Consider the following 22734-nt stretch of genomic DNA (forward strand, 5'->3'; position numbering starts at 1 on the left):
CAGTACAAATACTATTTAAACCTGGCAGACAATATTGCTCCTACAGGGTCAGAGTACCGGAGCTGACCCCTGTCAACTGCCAAAAGAGCATTCAAATGAGCAACAAAGCTGAAACATAGTGCAAGAGAGGAAGTTACCCTGGTTTGACTAATCACATTTTGCTGTGTATCATGTGGATGGCCATGTGTGTGTGTTGTTTACGTAGGGAAGACATGGCACAGGGATGTACAGTACTGAGGGAAGAAAGGCAGTCGGCAAAAGGTAGTGTGATGCTAGAGTCAATGTTTTGCTGGGAAGGATCGATACTTTGACATGCACCACCTACCTAAATATTCCAAGTACACCCCTTCATAGCCAGCAGGATAATGCACACTTCTACACTGCAATAAACTGTTCAGCAATGGTTCGATGGAGACCATGAGTTCAATGGTCTCCAAATTCTACAATTTGGTTAAGCATCTGGGGGATGTCCTGGATTCTTATAGGACTAGAGGGTTGCCACCAAAACAGTAATAACCTATGTGTTCTAACACCTTTCTGTTGGAACCAGTATTACCCTTTTCTCCACTTGTGCATCAGTGAGCCTTAGCTACCCATGACCCTGCTGCCAGTTCACCAGTTTTCCTTCCTTGAGTCACTTTTAGTATGCCCTTACTACTGCAGCCTAGGAACATCACAGTTTTATATTTTGGCCGTAGCTACATATAGTTTAAATATATCTCAATACAATGGTAGCTGGAAGTGAGTGGTACATATTAGGCAGAAAGCGAACCTTTTTTCCTGAAGTTGATGTGTTGAAAGCAAAAAAATGGGCAAGCCTAAGGATTTTTGTGGTTTTTGTAACAAGGGCCAAATTGTGATGGCTGGAGCACTGGGTCAGAGCAAGGAAGGGAAAACGGTGAACCGGCTTACTGATGCACATACTGTAGGGAGTAAAGGCTGATCCAATAGAATCGCTAGTGATCGGTGTATATGTCTGCATTTAAAATGCATTCTTCGTTTTGTTTAAGAAGCTGAGAGATATGTCTGTTCAGAAGCATTCTGTCTCCAGATGCTTGTGTGTACCGGTTGGGTGAGTTATAAGGCAAACCGAAGGCACGAGGCAAACCGAAATATGCATCGCAGCTTTAGAGTATGCGCTCGCGGGCGTGTGGCTCTGCTTACCACGCCCACTCGTAACCACTGGTCCAGCCTACTCGCCGGTAAAACCTCTGTTTGCTCTAAGCGAGCTGAGGCGCGAGCCGCAAGTACACTGCGCGGACACGCACGGCTGCGCGCGCACTAGAGAGCGAGAGAGCGAGAGAGAGAGAGATCAGCGTCTCGGTGTGTAAACCGGTGAAATAAAGCGAGCCGAGTTCACGGGATTTTATTTAATGGCGGCTTTACAAGGCTTTCCCTCCTTAATAAGAAACTAAAATCTGCTGGGAAGATACGTTAATGCGCTCGGTAAGTGGCTTATTTAAATCATTTAAACAAAACAAAGCTTGTAAAGATAAAACGAAAAGTCCGGAGACTCTGAGTTTATTGTGCTGATTTCCCTTGTTATAGATAGAGCATAAAAGCACAGAATTAGGATCTGTGTCAGAGTAAATTGAACGAGGAACAAAAAGTCTTTCCGCCCCGGGTGATGATATTTACATATTAGCAACATGATAAAATTATCATGAACAAAAAAGTTTAAAAACAAACATTTTAAAAGTGATGAAAACGGGTTTTAATGAAACTTTAGACGCTCCCTGTATGTCCATGGACTTGCGTGAGTCCCTCTGATGGTTCGGAGTGTCCCGCTCTGTCTCACCGCAGGACACCGCAGGACACCGCACCGCCGGGAGGCTTTTTTTTACCCGCTTTTCCTTATACGGAGTGTCACATCGTCACACATCACACCCCACAGCGCAGTCCACCGAGTCTGTGTTACACTGAATTGGTAGTGAATTATCTACAGATCAGCTCTGAGACTCACATGCGTGATGTGCAGGACATCCTGAGCAGTTAAAGCAGGGCTCCTGTCTGCCCTATTGTTTAACAGGAAGAGGGTCATACAGAAATTGGGAGCAAATGATTATCTCATGATCAATTTTTTTTTCGCCTAGAATTTTCTGCCATATTTCCCCCTGTATCAGAGCAGGGTTTAATTAACCTTAAAACTCCCCTCTCTCCTATCTGCCTTCTAACCTAAACAAAGCTCTGGCCATATATTTTCCTGGAGATAAGGACAGTCACATTGTGTTATTTTTTTTAAACCAGATCATAATCGTTCTTGGTGAGCTTTTATATATGCAGCTCATTTTTGTAATATTCTATTTTATTCTATAAGGATGAAACTCATTATTAGTATCTTATAATAATATGCATATTATATTTACGCTACTGATGTAACCATTTGAATGTCAGACATAAGATAATTAAATGTATTTTCCTTGTTACAGGAGTGGTACAAACTTTAAAGCATTTAAAGCATTACGCTTTTACATCACATGCACCTTCCCACAGAAACGATACAGACTAAAAATACAAAATATGTACTCTTGATGATGTACCAACCTAGCAACAAAGAAAAGTTTAGTGACTTCTAATAGTGCATATACATATTTGGTGCTGTTTGCAGATATTTGTGTGACAGTAAAAAGAATATACAGTAAAAGGATAATTTAGACAAAAAAAAAACCCGAAAGACTTGTGCTCTGTCCTCGGAGCACCATCATACTGATGAAACATTAAGTTTTTATTATTATTATTCTTATTTAAAGCAAATATAATTCTTGTGCAGGTAACTAGTTATTAAATGCATTTTTACATTTTATATGCAAAACTCTGCTTCTGAAAGATTGGACCTAGAGCTGGAGCTTAATACTTGGTTGTTAAATCAAGAGTGAAATATTATTATAAGTTGGTCAGTGCTGTAGTCAGTCACATCATTTAAAAACAAAACAGAATATTTTATTTTACTCGTATATGCACTTTAACTTTAACAAGAAATAACACAGGATATAAAAAATGTAAAGAAACATTTCACAGCAGTTTTTGCTAGTTTTATGAAAACCTAACTACATTTTGTCAAACATAAAAAAAGTTTCAAAAAGAGTCATGAAGAGTGGCACACATTACTTTAACCACCAGGTTTCCTTGCAGTAGATGTAGTGTGAGAATAACAGTCCCCTGCTGATCCTCCACTACCCTGTCCAAACACCATCACTCAAACTGCAGAACAGCAGCCCGACTTTCTGCTAAACTGACTGTTCAAACACACACACACACACACACATACATGCACATACCTTGCCAAAGCAACAGGATGATCATAAAAGGCTGTGTTATAGACCTGTGCCCTGTCTGCCTTTTCCTCTCAAATGACATCTAGAGAGTAGCTGTGAAATATTTTCCTTTTTTATACAGCCAGTGCATCTCTGTTTTCTCTTTTTCAAATAGCTCATTGTGTTCTTTGGTCCATCAGTATGCTTGCTTTGGCAAACTATTTGAAAGCAAAATGATGGTGCTCCGTTCAGAAAAACCTGAAAAAACAAAGACTTTGGCCAATTCAGTAGTAAGAAATTCATTGTTGGTGTTTATTTAGTCATTTTTGTCCCTTTTTTTCTGATAAAGACACATGCACTGGCCTGCTTATTTTTTATTTTAATACTGATTAGAAGCTGTGTGTCCTTTGCCACAACTTCTCGACTGAGGGAGTTAAACACTGTTGGGGAGGGTGAGACCTGAGTCAGTAGGCAGTAAGGGAAAATCTTTATCTTTCTAAAAAATAGTTCATCAAAACCAATAACAGAGATAATCTGTAGGCCACCAATGACATAAGCACATTACACATTGTTACATATATCCCCAGGTCGGGATGCTTTATGAGTCTGGAACAAGTTTTCTCCTTCATGCCAACTTCGCCCCAGGTTTGCTAGGGCTATATATATAAGTCTATATTGTGGTTTCAGGAAAACTACTTTGACAGAATGTAATTTTAAAAGCACTATGCAAATTAAAATGTACTGAATAATTTTTTTTAATGATATTGTAAGTTGCTGTGAGTCACCGTGAAAGATTTTGTGGTGAGATTGAAAGCGTTTTCATGTGATCAGGTCTTTCAGAGTTGTTTTCACGTCTTTCAACTCTTATTGTAGCTCAGCTTTCTGAGATTTAATCATATATACAGTGCCAATGATTCAACAGTCAACCCACCAAGCAGTGAGTGGGTGAATTAAAGCTTTGTCCCTGCCAAAGCAAACTAAAGCAGAGTTTGATAAATAGTCCTAAATGATGCATTGAGAAAAACCACATCAAAAATTCAAAGTAAATGAACACATGCAGGTGCTTTATGCCATGGCCACAAGCTGTACAAACCCTAAACCATCCCCATTTCAGCCATTTTCTTTCATCTACAACTTACCATGTACACTTTGGCCAACTGACTGCTGTCTCATTCCCCATTTACAGCACCATGAATATGACTATGAATAAAATCAGAATGCTGCCACTTTGTCCACTTATTTGTCCTTGGCAGAGAGAGAGAGAGAGAGAAAGAGGCAGAAAAAAGAGACAGAGGGAGTGAACGCATCTCAGGAAGCCACCACAAAATTGCAGCGTTTCAGGCAAGCAGTAAAAGAAGAGAAATGACTTTTAATCTAAAGATTGTAATTACACTCTGACAGAACTGTAATTGGGGAAATGAGGCCTGAAACAGAGGAGGCAAAAACAACAACAAAAAACACTGCACTGATAGATGTAGCTGCTCAGAAACACACTCAGAGCTATGTTTGACCACAGCCTTGAACTCCACACAAGGTCAAATGCTTAACCAGCTACAGTTAATGACTAATGCACATTCAAACAAGTCAGCAAGAAAAACACTTAAACTTCACTCAAAAACTGATTAGAAGATAAGTGAGAACTAGCTCAAGATTTCTTTATGATAATGTCATACACCGGGTTTGGATGCAAGCGTCGCTCTGATAACACACATGCGTGCACACACACACAATTTCATGAATCTACAGTTACCTAATCTCAATGCTATGCTCAGAGTTCCACCTCAACCATATGTGTGTGCTCGCTCAGGAGCCTTTTTAGCTGAGCCTTGTTCCAGGGTGGCAGAGAAAATGAACACTTTACGATAGCTGTGTGTGAAATGTGTATCTGAGTATATTCTGCACAATGGTAGTAAAGATGCCAGGAATTTCTTTTTTAGAAGTGAGTGAGCATGTTCCTAGGTTAAGCACTTAATATAACAAGCTGCCATGGGACATATAATAAAATATCATGCTTATATAAAATATGTAATTTATTTTAATTCTTATTTTTGTATACACTGATGTATGAAAACCCATGTTTTTTACGTAATTGTGGAAAATGTAGAAGGCATCTTTTTTGTTATATAAATCTTCTCCCGGATGCAGCTTTAGGAAGTCCTGTGATTTTTAGAGGCAGGCAAGATTTCACGAATTTTAATTAGCAGTAGTTAAATTACAAATCACTGAACACATTAAGGACATGGTATTGTCTGTAAAAAACTTTTTTTTGTGAGACATTTTCAGCAGGGAAGTCTCATGATCTGTGTTTGTCTGTTATTTGGACATCTTTTTAGCAGATGAGCCCTCAGGTGTGAATCAGGGCGAACGTTTTCAGCTTTAGAGTGGCACACTTTAACCCTATAAGCCAGGAGAGTGAGGAATGTCCACATACACACACACACACACACACACACAAACACACACTTAGGTAAGTTAAGAGTTTAACAGGTTAACACTGATACAAATAAACTGACAACCACACAGCATTGTGTCCAGTAAAGAGAGAAAGAGCAAGAGAGAGAGAGAAGGATTATTAGAGCTGCACTACATGAAGCCTGTTTATCTGTCAGGATAACTCTGATACAAATACATTTTTTTGTGAAGTTGTTTTACAAGTTTGGCAACCCATGAGTGTACTTTAGTAAGATGTGTAATATGAAACTAGTTTCAAGATATACTAGTTTGAAGAGGGTCATGTGGTACTAGACTTGCAAATGATAGTAACATTTCATCTGTAACAAATAAATATTAAAACAGAACAAACAGCAGTGGAACACTGCACTGGTACAGAGATGTCATTTACATTTAGGCATTTGGCAGATGCCCTTATCCAGAGCGACTTACATTTTTATCTCAGTATACATCTGAGCGTTAAGGGCCTTGCTCAGGGGCCCAACAGGGACAACTTGGTGGTTTGTGGGATTTTAATGTACACCGTAGTACAATGCCTTAACCACTGACCCCTCAGCGTTTACTTTGTTTATTTACACAGGAAATAAACAACACATGTACAAATGTAGTCAAATGTTTCTAGTTAGTCAGATTAACATCTGATTGTCATGTCAAGTGTTAATATGCAAATTAATCTATTACTTTCCACTTTAGTAGTTTTACACAGAAACTAGTGCTGCATCAGTACATAAGAATATTAGATGCTGATTTTAACCTCATTTATAACACTCGAGGATTATGATGTAATGTACTGTAATGGTAAGCTTTGGTTGTCACATGTTTTAGAGACACTGACACAGTTTTACTTGTATGACATCTGGCTGAGATGTGCCTCTCACCTCCAGAAGTGGTTTAGCAACTAAGACAGATTTTGATTTTGTTGTTTTATACTTATTGTGTTGTTTTAAATGACACAAGTGTGTACACTGGGTTTGATGAATCAATGTGGAATTAACATGCATGTACAGAAAAGTTTGAAAAATTCATGCTGGACATTTTAGATTAAAAAAGATATAGAATCAGTGTGTGTGTGTGTGTGTGTGTGTGTGTGTGTGTGTGTAAAATATATGTAAAATATGTTATTTCGTGCTTCAAATAATGACACACTTAATTAAAGCTGTTATCTGTAGGCAGTCACAGGGACACACTGTTTTGTATTTACTGCACACACATTACGCTGTGCATATGTGTCAGCTTAGTCTGTGTCTTAACTGCCTTAGGTATTACAGAAACAGCACACACACACACACATACACCTACGCACACGTGCGCGTGCATGCATCAACTACCTCAAAGTAGACGTTGTTACCTTTTCAGACACATCATTTTTAAGCATGCTAAGCCGGAATTTGACAGCAACCCACATACACACGCGCACACACACACACACACTCTCTCTGTCTTTCTCTCTCTCTAAGCTGATACTGTTAAAAAGGTGTTGACAGACTAGAAAGCTGTCACCTTGCATGCCAGCTGAAAGCTGTGTGTACTTGTTTGTTTGTTTGTTTGTGTGTGTGCATATGACACGGAAATACCTACACAATTTATTGACAGCTGACATGTTCGACGGTTCCCCTGGTTCTTTGGAACCTCGCTTCCTCCTTTACACAAGTCTATACAGGGTGGTCCAAAAGTTTGGATTAGCAAGCAAAAAAATATTTAAAAGTATAACTTAAGCAAATGCTCCAACTCATGGTCTCTGGCCTTATCCTTGGTCATCCTTGTGTATGTGCTAGACAAAAAAAAGTTCTGTAACAGCTCTTAATGTTTTAGAACTAATGTTGTACTATGCAGACATGACTCTCATAGAGACTTTAGATGCAAAAAAAAAAAAACAACAACATCAAGTGTTTGTTTCAGTTTTAAAGCCACCTTGGGTCTGAAACATTTTATTTAAGGAAATGAAGATATTAAGAATTAAGAAATTGCCTATGAATCCAGGTTTCTGTGCCACCCTGTATAAATGCTTTTAAAGAGTTAAACACACACTGCGGATCAATTCTATTACCATTGTACTATTCAAATACTTTCATCATTTGTATTCTAGCTGTTTCAGCAACAAAAAATTATTCGTATTTGAAACTAATAAAAATCATAGAAAATATAGCAGTTTTACTTCTTAAATTTGATCTGCCATTACACTGTTTATTAAAGTGAAAGAAGAGAGTTTAAAAAAAAAAGTCACAGACAGCAGGCCTTGTATGATATCACATCACGTTGTCACATCCGCCACAGAGGCTGAGACGCACATACGCACATGCTCATCTCTTATTAACCACTGCTTTCCTCTGTCTCTTCCAGAGGCAGCAGAGGATTTAGAGAAAAGGAGCAAGCCTGTGAGAACAAGTGACAAAGAAGAGAGAAAGAAGAACGAGGTGGAGAAAAACAGATTTATTTACCCAGGTGAGTTTGCCTATTAACCCGTCTGTAACCTGGAAAGTAATTTAACTGATAAATGGAAAAGAAACTCCACTTAGTGTTTAATGAATTTTAGGAATCATGATTAAAACCATGATTCTCCATAACCATAGAACTGTTTCTAAAACAAAACAAATCCTGTCTAAATAGTTGCGAAAGTGAGAGAGAGATTTCTACTGAGATCCGGTACCGCAGATTTTAAAAAGTTAAATGAAGCAGTTAGAGCTGCACGATTATTCATTATTATTAATTAATACAAATTTATGGGATTTTATCGATGCCACAGTTGTTTTTTTACAACTATTTCTTTTATAACGAGTAATTTAGGTCTATAGCTTAATCCATCATAATCCATCATATTTTGCTAGAATAACCAGAATTTGTAAAGACTGTTGAAAGTTTGTTAATCACAAAAAGAGGAGTGTATGTTGTTGTACTGATTACTGTTTTTCTAAAATAACAAGAAAACATGTTAGTTTGTACTTTTAGTCCATATAAGCAGTTTATGTTTGGTTATATTGGCTTTGCTTAAAAAAAAATAGTTTTGAAAAAATTGGAGATTGAATTTATAGGAGATATTGCTCAGCTCTAAAAGCAGTGTGTTTGTCACATGCAGTACATGAGAATGGTGGTGCATGGAGCAGTGATTAATACATGTTAAAAAACATGATAATGGAGAATTTTACAGTTTACAATGGAGAAGTGCAGGCACAGGCGAGATATAATAATATGTCTGTATGTGTGTGCATAAGGAATGTAATAGTCACTGGTGCCTTGGCGCAGCTGTGTGATGTGCGAGGGATTAGTCAGTGGCCTGGCCAGGCATGCTGCTACACCTGTGCAGGTCTGCGATGATGTGTTTGTGAAGTCCACTGTTGTACTGCCTGAGATCTTACAAGAGCAATAAAGCTAAGGAATAATGCCTCCGCTCTGTTCCTAGCCAGAAGGCAGCAGACCAGAGCCTCAAGCAGGAACACGCAACACTAAGCGCACTAATTGCCCAGCGACTCTTCCAAGCTCTTTAACTGACACAAGGTACCGGCAGTTGAAAGAGAAACGATAAAGGCTATAATGCAGGCATAGCGTTTACATACATACACACAAATATTTATAGAATTGTAGCCACTGGTGCAGGCTGTAATAAATTAGTGTCTTTTTATATGGACAGGCTGTGTTTTCTCTCTTGAGGCTTAGCAAACATTTAAACATAAACGCTAAAGAGGATCTGCCTAAAAATACACAGAGCGACATCCACTCATGTTTGTTTTAGGCTAAGCCTTGCAGTGTGTTCACACTTACACACTTACATATACCCAGACAGTTCAATGTTTCAAGTATTTGGACAACAGCAAAATTGAAATGTAGACTTTAAAATTTAAATTAAGGGGTTTAACAAAACATCAAGTAGTTATAATAATTTTCAGAGGCTCAAAAAATAGGCAAAATAGAAATTTTGCCTCTAAACAAAAAACTTTACAGATCTGACTATACATCCCTCATGTTAATATGTGGCCTGTTTGCCTAGTGAGGCCTGAGATATAGCATGTGTGTTCCACATAATATTATTTGGATTATGTTTTCATAGATTGCACACCTTGATTATACACGTCACCTCTGCATGAAGCATCATGCTTTACAACATTTACTCCAGCTAAAGTCACACATACATCTTCAGTCACACATCTTTTAATTAGCAAATTTGTTCAATGTGACAACAGGGTATGTGCTCTCTATCCCTCTCTGCACAAGAACACAGATAATTCGGAGAGGCATTTAGTTCAAGACTGCAACAGAATTTTATTTTTTATATCACTTTTACCAGTGGTCATTGTCGCAAAGCAGCTTCATAAAAAAAAAAAAATATATATATATATATATATATATATATATATATATATATATATATATATATATATAATGTTTGAGTATATATATTAAATCAAAATGCTAAGATTGTCCCTAAAAAGCAAGCCAAGGGTGATGGTGGCAAGGAAAAGCTCCCTAAGATGGCAATAGGTGAAAACATTGAGAGCAATCAGAATCAACAGGGAACCTATTTTCATTTGGGTGATAACAGATAGCAGAGATTGATCTGCAGTCATACTGTGTGTTAGTAAGCTAGTAAGTCAGGGACAGTTAAAGAGACAGTTAAAGGAGTCCCTGTGTGCAAAAACTTTGAAACCTCTTTTAGGCTGTTGTAGAGATGTGCAATTAATAGCATTTAGGATTGGAGATGAAGAGTCTTAGCCATGTACATTTCTTATGGGATTTTGCAATTTTAGTCAGGTTCAGATAATAGAGCAATAAAGCCTTGTTGTGCTATAAGTACTCTACATATGGAAGCAGGCGTGAAGGGGGATTGTGGCTATTGGCTCATGACCAACGAAAAGGGAATGCTCCAAAGTACACAAAACTAAGTAAAGGCTTGTGTTGTGCTGTTTATCTTGCATGCGCTTCCGTGGATTTATGTGCCAAAATGTGGGGTTTATAGAAAATGCCTCCTAGCATAAAAAGCCAGTGAAACAGGCATCTTACAAATGGTCTCTTACTCATAAGCATAAATAAATACGTTGTTAAAAATGCTGCATACGAGAATGAATGTAAAAAGAAAATATACAGTAAGTATACATATCCAGTTAGAATGTTTGGCATACCTACCCTGAACTTAAAGCCTCCACATAGTTACATTAGTTCATGAGTTATGGTAAGGCATGTTGCTGATGATATGCAGAGTTCAGGTGCAAATGATAAAATGAGAGGAAGAGGAGAGTGAAAGTGAAGGGTCAGAGACTGACTTGACAAGAGCCAGTGATATACTGTAGGGTAGAACACAGAACAGCATCTGTCCTTTAACAGTCTCTTTCTGTATAGTTACAGATATTCGATCATTCACAAAATCAAAGAGAACAGGAATAAATAAAAAGTGTATTAGCAAGATTGGATTTTTTTTGGGAATGTCTATTTAGCCCTAATTTATCTAAAGTTGTAGTACTGTAAAGGAAATATTCCTAAAAACTGGTCTGAACTTTTTATACATCCAAGGTACCTGCATTTAGGTAATATCTGAATTGTAGTTCAAGTGTGTACATGTATTGTGTCCTCCTCACTGCACAACAAAATAAAAAATGCTCGTGAAATTTAAGAGCATAGATTTTAGTGATAGTCCAACTCATCAGACGTTAGTTACTTTGTCCATGCTCAATGTGGCATGCTTATACTATGTGAAATGTTGTGTTCAGTGTGTATGACCAGCTGTGAGAAGCAGACACACCGGACCATGCAGAACACAAAGAAAACCCTCACACTAACTGTCACATGGTGTTCCCAGTTGCCTGATGAAGGATTCTAGACAAATCACCCAGTTGTGTGGTGTCCTTTAAATTCAGGAACAGTTTTATGCCTTAGGTTCAATTCAACTAAATCTCATTTCATCAAGGCTGAGGCGACAGTGGTAAGCAAAAACTTCCAGAGATGAGAGAGAGATGGAAGTGAGGAACTAGTCACAAAAGAAATCCCATCCATAAGGTCACGTCTGTCTCAGTCCCAGAATGAATAACCTATGACCCAGAATACTACTGATCTCAGATTCAGTGCAAAACAATGTTAACTTACTTCAACATGTGGTAAAATTATTAAAGGACATTGTTTAACACTCTGGAACAGTTTGGGACGAGTCACACAGAGAACAATATCGGCATTATAGCAGGAGGCTTTGAAAGGGCACAGTATGAGGAGGTAATCTAAATGAACTATCTCTGTGTTGACTGATATGCAAGAGGGGGAGACAGAGCCAACAGCAGAGCTTTGTGCTAGAAAAGGTTTCTTGCAGCCGCTCTGTCTGAGCTCTCTTCATTACAAAAGATTAAAGATAGGTCCATACTGATGGGAGACACAGTACCAGCAACAAGTGTGTGTGTGTGTACCTGCCACGGTGCATGTGTATCTGCTGTCTGACTGTCCACAGGTGTAACATTTGGCCTTCTCTAATCCCCCTGACACAAGCGAAAGGAAACCAACAAACTACAGCCTTTCTTTTCCACTTCACTCAACTACATTCTCATCCTGTCCTCTTTAGTGGGGTGAGTACAGGGCCCAGGAGCCTGGTTTGGCACAGACACACACATGCTGGAGGTGTCACATTGCACTGCACCCTGGAGGAAGTAACACACTCAAAACGGCTGCCTATGAAATCCTACCTGTTTACCTGTGGCAAACAGGACTCTATCTATCTCTGTGATGTCAGCCAGGCACGGGCCAAACAAAAGAGGAGATGGGTTTTGGCTCCTGACAAGCCGACAAACATGCCTGACCTGAGATGGGGGCTTAGACAACTAAACACACTCAAAGCTTTGATGCTTTCTTCTTATTTTCTTTAACAAGTTAATACAATGTAGTAAAGACATTTAGCATGTTCTTTTAAGCAGTGGTGGCCAGACAGAGTTTACACAGAATTTTGTTGTGGATTCTCCTTTATTTCAACACCCACAGTGCAACTCTGACATGCCAATAGACCTTTGTAAATATTAGCATTGACATCCAAGTGAAAAATATTCTAATCACACAGGATGCAAAAAATATATATAAACATTTAAAGCAAGGTATTTTATCTGTGAACAATATTAAATACCCCCCCACACACACTCAAACACAACACTCATACCAGAGTTTCATCGTTTACATTTCTGACATGGTTTGCTGTCAGCAAGAGATTCCTCAGCCTTTGCTTTACATTCTCCTATTTGCTCTTTTCTCTTCTTAACCCCTGATCTCTTGCTTATGCTGCTGCTGATGGACAGTGGAGGTGCTGATGGGTTGTGGGTGGAGGGGTCCAACTGTGATCCTATGGGGTGGGAGTGGGCTTGAATGGTCCTGATTCATAGGCATTTTAAGTTCCTAGGGAATAAAGATGATCTAATATTCTGTCCCACATAGAAATCAGACAGATCAGTCTCAGCACTTCACACAGCTGCAGTTCTTCTTTACTACCATAGATGATGTGGGACTCCTGTGAGTAGGAGTGTGAACAGTCAAGAATGAAACACTGAAGTATGCTCTGGTTTTCATTTCTAACTGTGCTCCGTAAGTGCAGCCATTCTTTTCTGGGAAACCCATGAGGCCCTCAGAATATGAAGTATTCTCACTCCTGCCCTTACCCAAAGGCTTGCATTAGTGGGTCCATGAAAAGTTTTCTTCTTCTCCCACGTTACACAATGCAAACCACCAATTGCATTGGAGTGCCTGGGCTTTGTTTTGAAGGGAAAGTTCTCTGTGGACTGCTATGCCCTTCCAGTTCCTGCTCTTGGCTGGCTCTCTTCTGACAAAGCTTCACCTTCCTCTCACTAACTTAATTTATTCACCCATGTTTTTTTTTATTTTGACTTTGGGTTTTAAAAAGAAGGGAAAGAAAAGTTCTTTTAATAGTTCAGCTGTGGCATTCTTTCTTTTGCACACATTTCACGAATCTCTGGTTAAAGGATTTCGTAAGAGTATTCAAATGCCATTAAGGACCAGTGTTTAAAAAAAAAAAACAATAAGGTAATTTCTGTGGGAAATCAGTTTCACCTAATGATATGGTCAAATGTGTACAGAGGGCCAGATGTTGTATCAACAGCATAGTGATGAAAAGTCATTAGTCTGCTAAAAGCCTAAAGTTGGGCTGAATTGCTCCTTCTGCACTAACAAGACAAACTCAGCTGCTGCACTCACAAGAAAATATGGCAGGGAGGCAGACCACCTTTAAATCAGGCAATCATGTGGGAGCAGCACAATATACAATATTCAGTCAATTTAGTGATTTAAGTGATGTTGATATGACAAGGTTGTTGGTCCTTTGAGACAGCTTCTATAAGTATCATTCTGCATTCTTCTCGTTAACAGAAGCTATCTGTATTCAAATTAATAGTACATTGTCGCCATGACTATAGAGGTGAAACACCATGGGACAGCAATGACCCTTGACTTCTGACACTAACTGACCATGGCAAACTGCTTTACTTCTTGTGTTATCTGCACTAACACATCTAAATGGGTTTTCCAGCAGCACCTACACTAAAAATCATAATCAGGCCTCATAAAACACCAACAGTTCCTATTTCTGAAAATACTAACAATACTAGAAAAAGAAAACATTCTTTTGGGAGTGAACATGACATCATAGTGTCTATCACACCCTTTATACAGTTTCTCCCTCAGACCATGTTGTGGTTATTTAATCTCCTGCCAAGTTTTCATATTTAAGGCATTTCTTTTATCCTTTAGATGAAGTAATTTTAAATATTGACAGACAGACAGACAAAAACATGCATGTGTAGCCACCAGAAGCCTTCTTGTTCTAGTGGCTGAAATGGCATGGCAGTCATCCAAGTATTTTGTTCAAATGCAACCCAACCTGCATTTAGACAGCGGAGCCAAATTGCAGAAACCTGCTCTGTGTCTTTGTGAGCTTACTTCCTGTCAGTTATTATATAACATGCATGATGCAGTTTAATTTGGGTTTCAGAATATGACCATCTCCTCAAGTTACCTCTAGCAGTGAAGACATACAGTAAATGTACTCTGCTAATGAGATTCAGGTATAATCGTACAAATAAGAATTATATCATATTGCCTTACATGTCATAATGTATGCCTCATTTTAATGACAATTTGCCAAAACAACAATTTATCTTCAAAGATAGAGAATCCCAAGTACAAAATATGTAGTAGTGTTATGGAGGAATGGAAACGAGAAAGTTTTTATATTCGAAATATATTATAAATTATATTATAAATATATTATAAATAAGCCCATCTATAAGACTTATTTGGGATTTTTTTTTCTGAAGAATGTAATTTAAATGATTATTAATATTTATTAATTCTTGGTCATTAACATGATCTGGCATTTCTCTTTTTAGGGCTGAGTGTCAGAAGCACCATGAAGCCCTTACTGCCTCTGCAGCTATCCCTGCTCCTCTTCCTGCAGTTGGTATCCTGGGCATTGGCCAGTAAATGTCCAAAAGACTGTTCCTGTTCAAGTCCAGACTCCATTTTTTGTTATACGCGCCAGGCCACTACGATGCCTTCTGACGTACCTGCATCAACATTAAACCTGTATGTCTTCAAGAATGGAATTGAGACTATAGACCAGGAAGATTTTATTGAGTTGGAAAGCCTAGAGATGCTTGACCTAAGTCAGAACAAACTAAATGAACTGCCAGACCGTGTTTTTGAGCCACTATCTTCGCTACGTAACCTGGATCTCTCCTCTAATCAAATCACCCATATTTCACAGGAGAGTTTTGCTGGACTGAAGTTGCTAGAAAGGCTGTATCTTTACAGCAACCTTATTCGGACCATACACCCTGCAGCCTTTGATGGTCTGGAAATGTTACTTGAGTTAAAGCTGTACAAAAATGAACTGACAATAGTACCTGCTCTTAAAATGCCTCATCTGCTTCTCCTGGATTTGCGGTTCAATAAAATTCCTTCACCAGGGCCAACTGTTCTTCAGACACCCAAATTGGAGTCGCTTAAATTGGGTGGATTAGGGCTGAGCACCCTGAATCAGGAGCTCTTAGCCAGCTTCAGAAACCTTCATGAGCTGGATATTTCAAATAATAAACTAAAGGTTGTTCCTCAAGTGCTGTGGGAGGCAAGGGGCCTAGTCAGACTCAATTTAGCTGGCAATCCCATGGGTCCTTTGAGGTGGGAACATTTTGAGAACCTGACTGAGCTTCAGGATTTGGACATCAGCAACCTCAGCCTGCAAAGCTTGCCTGATAACATGACCCACCTCTTCCCACATATGAAAAAACTGACTGTTGCAGAGAATCCCTTTAACTGTCTCTGCAAACTTGCCTGGTTTCCAAGCTGGCTGCGTAATAAACAGATATTGCTGGGTAGGACAGAGGAGACACGCTGTCATTTTCCACCTCGAAATGCAGGAAAGGTGCTAGAAAGACTGGGACATCACGAATTTGGATGCCCTGCAAAGACTACTATCAGTCCAGCTAAGACCACTACACTGTCCCCACCTCTGATCACCACTTTGCAAAGCACAACCCATGCAATTCCCCCACTTAAGGCCAGTGGTGACCCTCCTCCAGGGACAGACAGTCATCCTCTTCCTCCAGTCCAAGCCTCCCCAAGCAGCAGTACTGGCTTAGATCCGAACATAAATTGTCCATCTAATATCTGCCTAAATGGAGGGACATGTTGGCTGGATCATCAGGGTCGCTTTGAGTGCACTTGTCCTCATGGGACTTCAGGAAAATATTGCGAGAATAGAAAGGATTTGGATCAAGACCAAAATGTCTCTATTGCAACAGTAAGTGTGGTGCCTGAAATTGTAGCCCAAACAGTAACAAGCTCATCTATACAGCTGGACCTTTATCGCTATATTGAAAGACGTCCATATATCCGTGGTGTCAAACTAACTTATAGAAACCTCTCAGGATTGGATAAACGTGCAAAGCAACTCAATATTCCAGCCTCTTATCAAGAGTACACATTGCGAGGACTGTTTCATAATTCCACATATTCCATCTGTGCCAGTCCACTGGATGAGACTAGTGATGTAGACAGTGTATGCACAGAGGCTCAAACATTAAACCAGCAACAGACTAGTGCACAAGTAGAGAATCCACAGCTAACAACAATGCTTGTGCCAACATTGACTATTCTTGTCCTAGTAATGCTGGTGGCTGTTTCTGTTGGTCTGGCATGGTACAGACACAGGAAAAAAAGAGAACAATTACACCTGTATTGTGACCCTTCACATTTGGAATTGGAAGGTGTTAAAGCAGGTATGGACAATGGAGCCCTGCCTCAAAAACAGACAGATATAATGTCTGCTCAGTCTGCAGCACAGAAAGATTACTTGGACTATGAGGTACCGCTCATACAAGATTGCTGTGTTGCGCACAATATGAACATTGTAAAGCCATCCTGAGTTTGATACTTGGGGCTGTCTGTTGAAGCATCTTTGATCAAAACCAAAAATCTTATTTTTTGGCGAAAATGTAGCACAAAAACTAATGGTTGAACCATTTTAGGCATGATTTTACCTATATGTGAAACTCAAAATCAGTTATACTTGGTGAACAATGCCCAACATGTGTGAGAAAATGAAGAGGACTCATTTAGTTACTTTAAAATTATAGTGATAATTGTGTTGCCTTTGATTGTGAAATATGAAGGTCACAATTTATGCATTTGGATGTATATTATTGTTTGAGTAGTTGGTTTGTTTTTCGTTACATATACATGTCTTTCTTCCTTTAGCACTTGTCACTATAAAGCAGACAACAAAATTCAAAACTCTTAAAACGTTTAACAGGCTTTTACCTACAAATCAATCAAAAAGTTTGTTTCTCTAAAGGCAGAAGTTCTAAAATAAAATTAAGTGTACTGTATACATGAATCTAACTAAAGCCCTGGCTATATGTGAGTTTAGATTTTAGTCTCTTTCCCCCAAAGTATAGCTTTAGAAACAAAGGTTATTAAATTCAGAAAAGTAGACATTCAACTTAAATCCACTGCACTACATGAATTTTATAATCTGCATCAGACACTGGTAATGGTTTTACTTTCTGTTTATACCTTTCATTTCATTACAATAATGAGTAAGCAGTGAAAAAAACCTTCTGCACCATAACCACTTTGAACAAGTATTCACTATGTCTGACACAAGTACCATAAACCATCTTGTTGTAACATACATTTAAGGTAAATATGTATTTTTATACAGATGTACTGTTTCTGTGTTAATGTTTAATATGCAGTAAAGACAAAAAGGGACATTAGCTGCATAATTCTATGATTGGGTAGTCATTTGTGTCCCACTGATATTTAAATACAGTAATGTTGAAATGCATTTTCAACACAGGTAAAGACATATGGCTTTTTTCATTTTTAAATATAATCATTGAAAACAATGTTTTTGCACTAATGTGTGAATCCAATAGATGTCTTCCACTTGGACCTTTCTCACAAGTTGTCCAGTATACTAGGTTCAATAGAAGAAGAATTTTTGTGCATTTCCCTCAGGCTTATATTGATGGAGATCTCATTGAATGCGACTCAATGTGAACCAAATTATAGAATAAAGAAACTAAATTATTCATTTAAAAAAAATATTAACATTAAAATGTCTTTAAAATATCCAAATTTTGTTCATTTGCTGATTTTACAATATAATTTGACACTGATTTTACACTAAAACCACAACAAAATGTAAATTTGCACTAAGATTGGTTGTTACCCTCATGCATGTTTCCAAAGTTTCAAAACTCCCAAAACTTTTTTAGGGTTCCAAATGGCACCAGAGGTGTTAAACCACCCCAATTAAATGAATGCAGCTATTGTCCTGCTTAAACACAAATAATGTACTCTTGGTTGTGCGCATTAATTACGAGGTTGAATAGATGTCCTAGAGCACAGTAACTCCCAAAATATCCAGACCTAATTTTAATGTAATTGAGTATATTTCTCAAATGAGAATGGTGATTCTGGATAGAAACAAAGTACAGAAGACATCTCTCTTTAAAGCTATATTCCCAAAAAATCCTCCCCCCCCCCCCCCCCCAAAAAAAAAAAAAAAAAAGATAAAAGGAAGATGGGTAAATTTGTTTGTTTGCCTCAGTGAGGAACGATATTACTGTTTAACTAATAGCGCTTCACATGATCAATTATACGTTCATGCAAACATGGTCTCAGACTGAGGATTTGACTGAGATGGATGTGGCATTTGAAGTTAGGCTGGCCAGTCGGCATACACATCCAAACTGGAAAGTGTGAACAGTATGAGACATTGAAAATATTTCAGAATATTTTCAATATGTATGATTAGATTTTTCCCTATTTTGCAGGGGACGCTATGTTTTTTAAAGTGTATATATTTGTACAATATCTTTGTTTTAAACAGTGAATATAAATAATAATAAAAATCAATAAAAAAAACTATATTTGTTACTGTATATTTTGTCATTGTTAGTGTTCTGGGTGGAGTAAGAAGTTCTGTTATTCGAGGTGATGAGGTATGGTGTATGTAGTAACATTCTCAGGCTGAGTAGTTTGTAAACTGCTTCCCTGAGGTACCAGGCTGCTGTGTAAGGGAATGTAAAAAGCACCACCCAGAACCAACTTTTACAGGACTGGAAGGTATTACGATTTTGCTTGTGGCAAATGGGAGAAAGTGACTAAGAACAAACCTTTTATTACCATCAAATAACCAGATTTCTCTGTAATTATCTCCCCTCACACAAAGAAAAATGCTGATATTGTTTGTTATTGCATGCATGCCTGTGACTGACACAGAAACACTTATCCTACTGTTCTTGTGAGGACCTTCCAGCTACAACTTTACTAAAAGAAAACCTTCTTAAAGTTGCATTTTTAAAGTGGCTTCCCCGTCTCCACCAGGTTAAAATGGTCAGATATATTCTGGGTCAAAACCAAAAACACAACCTTTTAGCATTGGCAACAAAAACAAAACAATCCAGCTGCAAGCTGTTGTTCAAACTCAGGTTAACCTACTGTAGACACATAAAACAACCCAGCGGTGCTCTGCAGGAAAACAAATATGCATGCACACACACAAGTAAGGTCAACAGCATCATGTAGTAAAGAAAAACTATAAACTAACTGTAAGAAGGCAATTAAATAAAAAAGCAGTATTCAAAGTTTAACGTGCGCCAAGCAACCATATTAATCGCACAAGATGCTTCAATCACCAGAACACTATGACTACTCTATGTGTGGATGGTGGTAGGTTCCTAAGCATATGTGTGTGTGTGTGTGTCTGCCTCTCTCCTCTGAAGCCTTCAATAAAAGGCTCTTTTTCTCCAAATTTAAGAGTCCAGGCATTTGGCTCTGTTCCAAACTAAATGCTAAGGCTCAGACTTTCAAAGAATCCATTGTAACCATGAAAGCTTGTTTTTTTTCCCTTCAAATTATCTTCCTGAAATTCCATAGAAAAGTATTACATTGAGTACATACCTTTGTTTAACAAAAGTGTAATAATGTGCTGCAAGATAATTCTGCAAGATTCAAGGCTTAACCTAGAGGTGAAAATGTCTTATTAAATGAATTATTATATGAGGTTTGATTAATAGCTGTTGCTGAACTACAATAATCCTCTTCATCAAACTTGCTTGTGATGAAAGCTTGGCATACGGACAGGTATTTGTCTTTACACTACCTTAATGACTTTAAATAAAAATAAATGAGTGCGACTAATATTATTCATGCTCTACAAACTATGACTTAGCCATGGGGTTTGTAAGTGCCATGCCGTTAAAATAGTGATCAAGGCCTTGCTGTGGTGATGTGAGCTAGACAAAAGACAGAAAATTGTGCATCCCTGCAGGAGTGTAGAGCATGAGGACAAAATGCTGGATATGTCATGGAACAATGCCTCAGAAGCAGACTGGATTAAGTGTCTTGCTAAAGAGTCCAATAGCAGTGCTGAAATTAAGCAATGGAGCCTATCACAGGAAACTTGGGCATGAGGCGGGGTACACCCTGGACAGGGTGCCAATCTATCGCAGGGCACACACACACACACTATAGGCAATTTGGGAATGCCAAATAGAGTGCCCGGAGCATAAACCGGAGGAAAACCCCTAAGCACAGGGAAAACATGCAAACTCCATGCACACAGAGACGGGGATCAAGCCTGGCCGGGAATCGAACCCAGACCCTCAAAGTGTAAGGTAACATTGCTAACCACTACACCATCGTGCCACCTGGAAAATAAGTATCTCCCTTTAATAGAATGAACGAAAAACAGCCTTTTGCAGGAATTCATTACATATAATACTAATGTATTTGTTGTTAAAGAAGGAATGGAAACTTCTTTAATCTACAGTAGCAAACCTGACTGCCGTGTCCACTCCACTTCATTCACTAAAAGGGTTCATACCGGGGGCAGCAAAACTTTTGCTCTATGAACGTCCACTAGCATTTGTTGCAATTCCAATTTTTGATTAAAGCAATAAAAGCTCCAGTGCTACATTAAGAGAGAAAGGAGGCTCTGCCCTATGATTGCACAACATATAAAAATTCGATCAACTGGGTTATATATTTTTTAAATCTATTAATGACAAAGAAATAAAATGATTGTGGTTCTGGATTGTGTGAATTAAATTTTGCAGAACGGATGATATAATGGCGGGGCTCTGCCTGCACCGCAGCTCTTTCTCAGAAGGGAGGTTTTAAATGTGAAACAACAAAACAATGAGTATGTCCAACAAAAATGTGTGTTTATCAGAATGAATTCTTTATACATCGTAGGAAATCTAGAAATCCTATGGAAGTTTGAAATCTGGGATTAATCACAGAGAGTAACATTCCAGACAGGGAAGAGTAGTGAGGGGTCAAAGTATTATAGAAGAGTTGTTGAGGAAAAAAATGTGCTTACCATTAAACTCAAACCTGGCACTGAAGCAGGCCCTGAAACACATCTGCATCTAATTAGCTTCAATTGGCAAAGACAGATAGGGCCAATCTCTGCCTAATCTCCCTCCAGTGTAAATGTCAACAGGTGCTAATTGTATGTCTTGCTGCGCTATTGTTCCTAACCTGCAGTATGCTGACTAGGATGGTATCTAGGAGGAGAGGATGTAATGATAACCATAATTGAAAAAGAGCAACAAAGTCAATAGAAGGCTGTTAGAGAAAAACAGAGCACTCTTACATGGATGGTATGAAATAATTAATATAAGAATGCCCATGAAGAAGCTCTTCTGTTTAGAACTTTGGTCATATGTTCACTCGTGTAATGTCGGGCTGGATCAAGTACAGGACTTTATATTTGATGCGCCTGAGTTTAAAATGGCTTAGCAGTGCTTATTTGTTCAAGATATGTGCCAACCTGTTAGTCCAGATGAAAATGGCAGTTGATTTTGCAACACAAATACACATCCTGACACATGCACAAATACAGGCCAGTAGGATAAACTCGCTTAGCCGACACAACAGGGGTCAGGTCTGAGGTGTTGATATGGGCATTTTACTATAACTGAAGAACATGTCAAAAAGAGAAAAGACTGGTAGAGGGCAGATGTGCACCGTCTCTAAACACATGGAAAATGCCAAATTCCCAGCATTTGTTTATGGTACATGCTTCCTTAACAGCCTGTTCCAAATTTAAGAACAATGTTTACAGTTCAATGCATAACAAACCACCAAAAAAGAACCCTTGCAAATTGGTGATTTAATGCATACACGCACATGCACAAAAACATAATTGTTAATACAAACTGATTTAAACTATGTATGGGCACTGTTATGACAAGCCTAAGACATATAGGTATGGCATATGTTTTTGCTCAGTAGATCAGATAAGCACTATCTAACTTTAATCTCTGCTGTCCAGGATGATCAAGTACTTCAATTCTCCTCCACTGGTGCCAGAGCTCTTATTCATCAGCTGGTTCTGTATACAAGCTGAGGGCTTTCATGCTAAACAAGTGTTCTCTAGGGTTATCTAAGGTTTTATGTGTCAAAAGCAATCACCAAAAAAGCGTGTGTGTGTATTCAGTGAAAATGACTGTAATATTTAAGTACAAACACATACAAGAACCACAAA

General features: G+C 38.4%; 2 protein-coding genes across 4 annotated transcripts in view; one reads left to right on the top strand and one right to left on the bottom strand.

The window, feature by feature from the left end:
• Window positions 1-22734, bottom strand: part of LOC128544498 (mitochondrial import inner membrane translocase subunit tim16-like) — a 125728-nt gene that overhangs the window by 36301 nt on the left and 66693 nt on the right. The window lies entirely within an intron of this gene.
• Window positions 1249-18725, top strand: vasnb (vasorin b). Of its 2 annotated transcripts, XM_053514649.1 has the most exons (3): window positions 1249-1446; window positions 8046-8147; window positions 15059-18725. In XM_053514649.1, the coding sequence occupies exon 3, from the start codon at window positions 15079-15081 to the stop codon at window positions 17092-17094; it is 2016 nt and encodes a 671-aa protein (XP_053370624.1). In that variant the 5' UTR covers window positions 1249-1446; window positions 8046-8147; window positions 15059-15078; the 3' UTR covers window positions 17095-18725. The 2 variants fall into 2 exon arrangements, with proteins under 2 accessions (XP_053370624.1, XP_053370625.1); XM_053514650.1 differs by lacking the exons at window positions 1249-1446; window positions 8046-8147 and adding an exon at window positions 8167-9197.

The sequence above is a fragment of the Clarias gariepinus genome, chromosome 16, assembly GCF_024256425.1.
Source record: "Clarias gariepinus isolate MV-2021 ecotype Netherlands chromosome 16, CGAR_prim_01v2, whole genome shotgun sequence".
NCBI lineage: Eukaryota > Metazoa > Chordata > Actinopteri > Siluriformes > Clariidae > Clarias > Clarias gariepinus.

Bases quoted from the DNA above. Each gene is read 5' to 3' on its own strand.
- vasnb (XM_053514649.1), top strand. From the start codon at position 15,079: ATGAAGCCCTTACTGCCTCTGCAGCTATCCCTGCTCCTCTTCCTGCAG.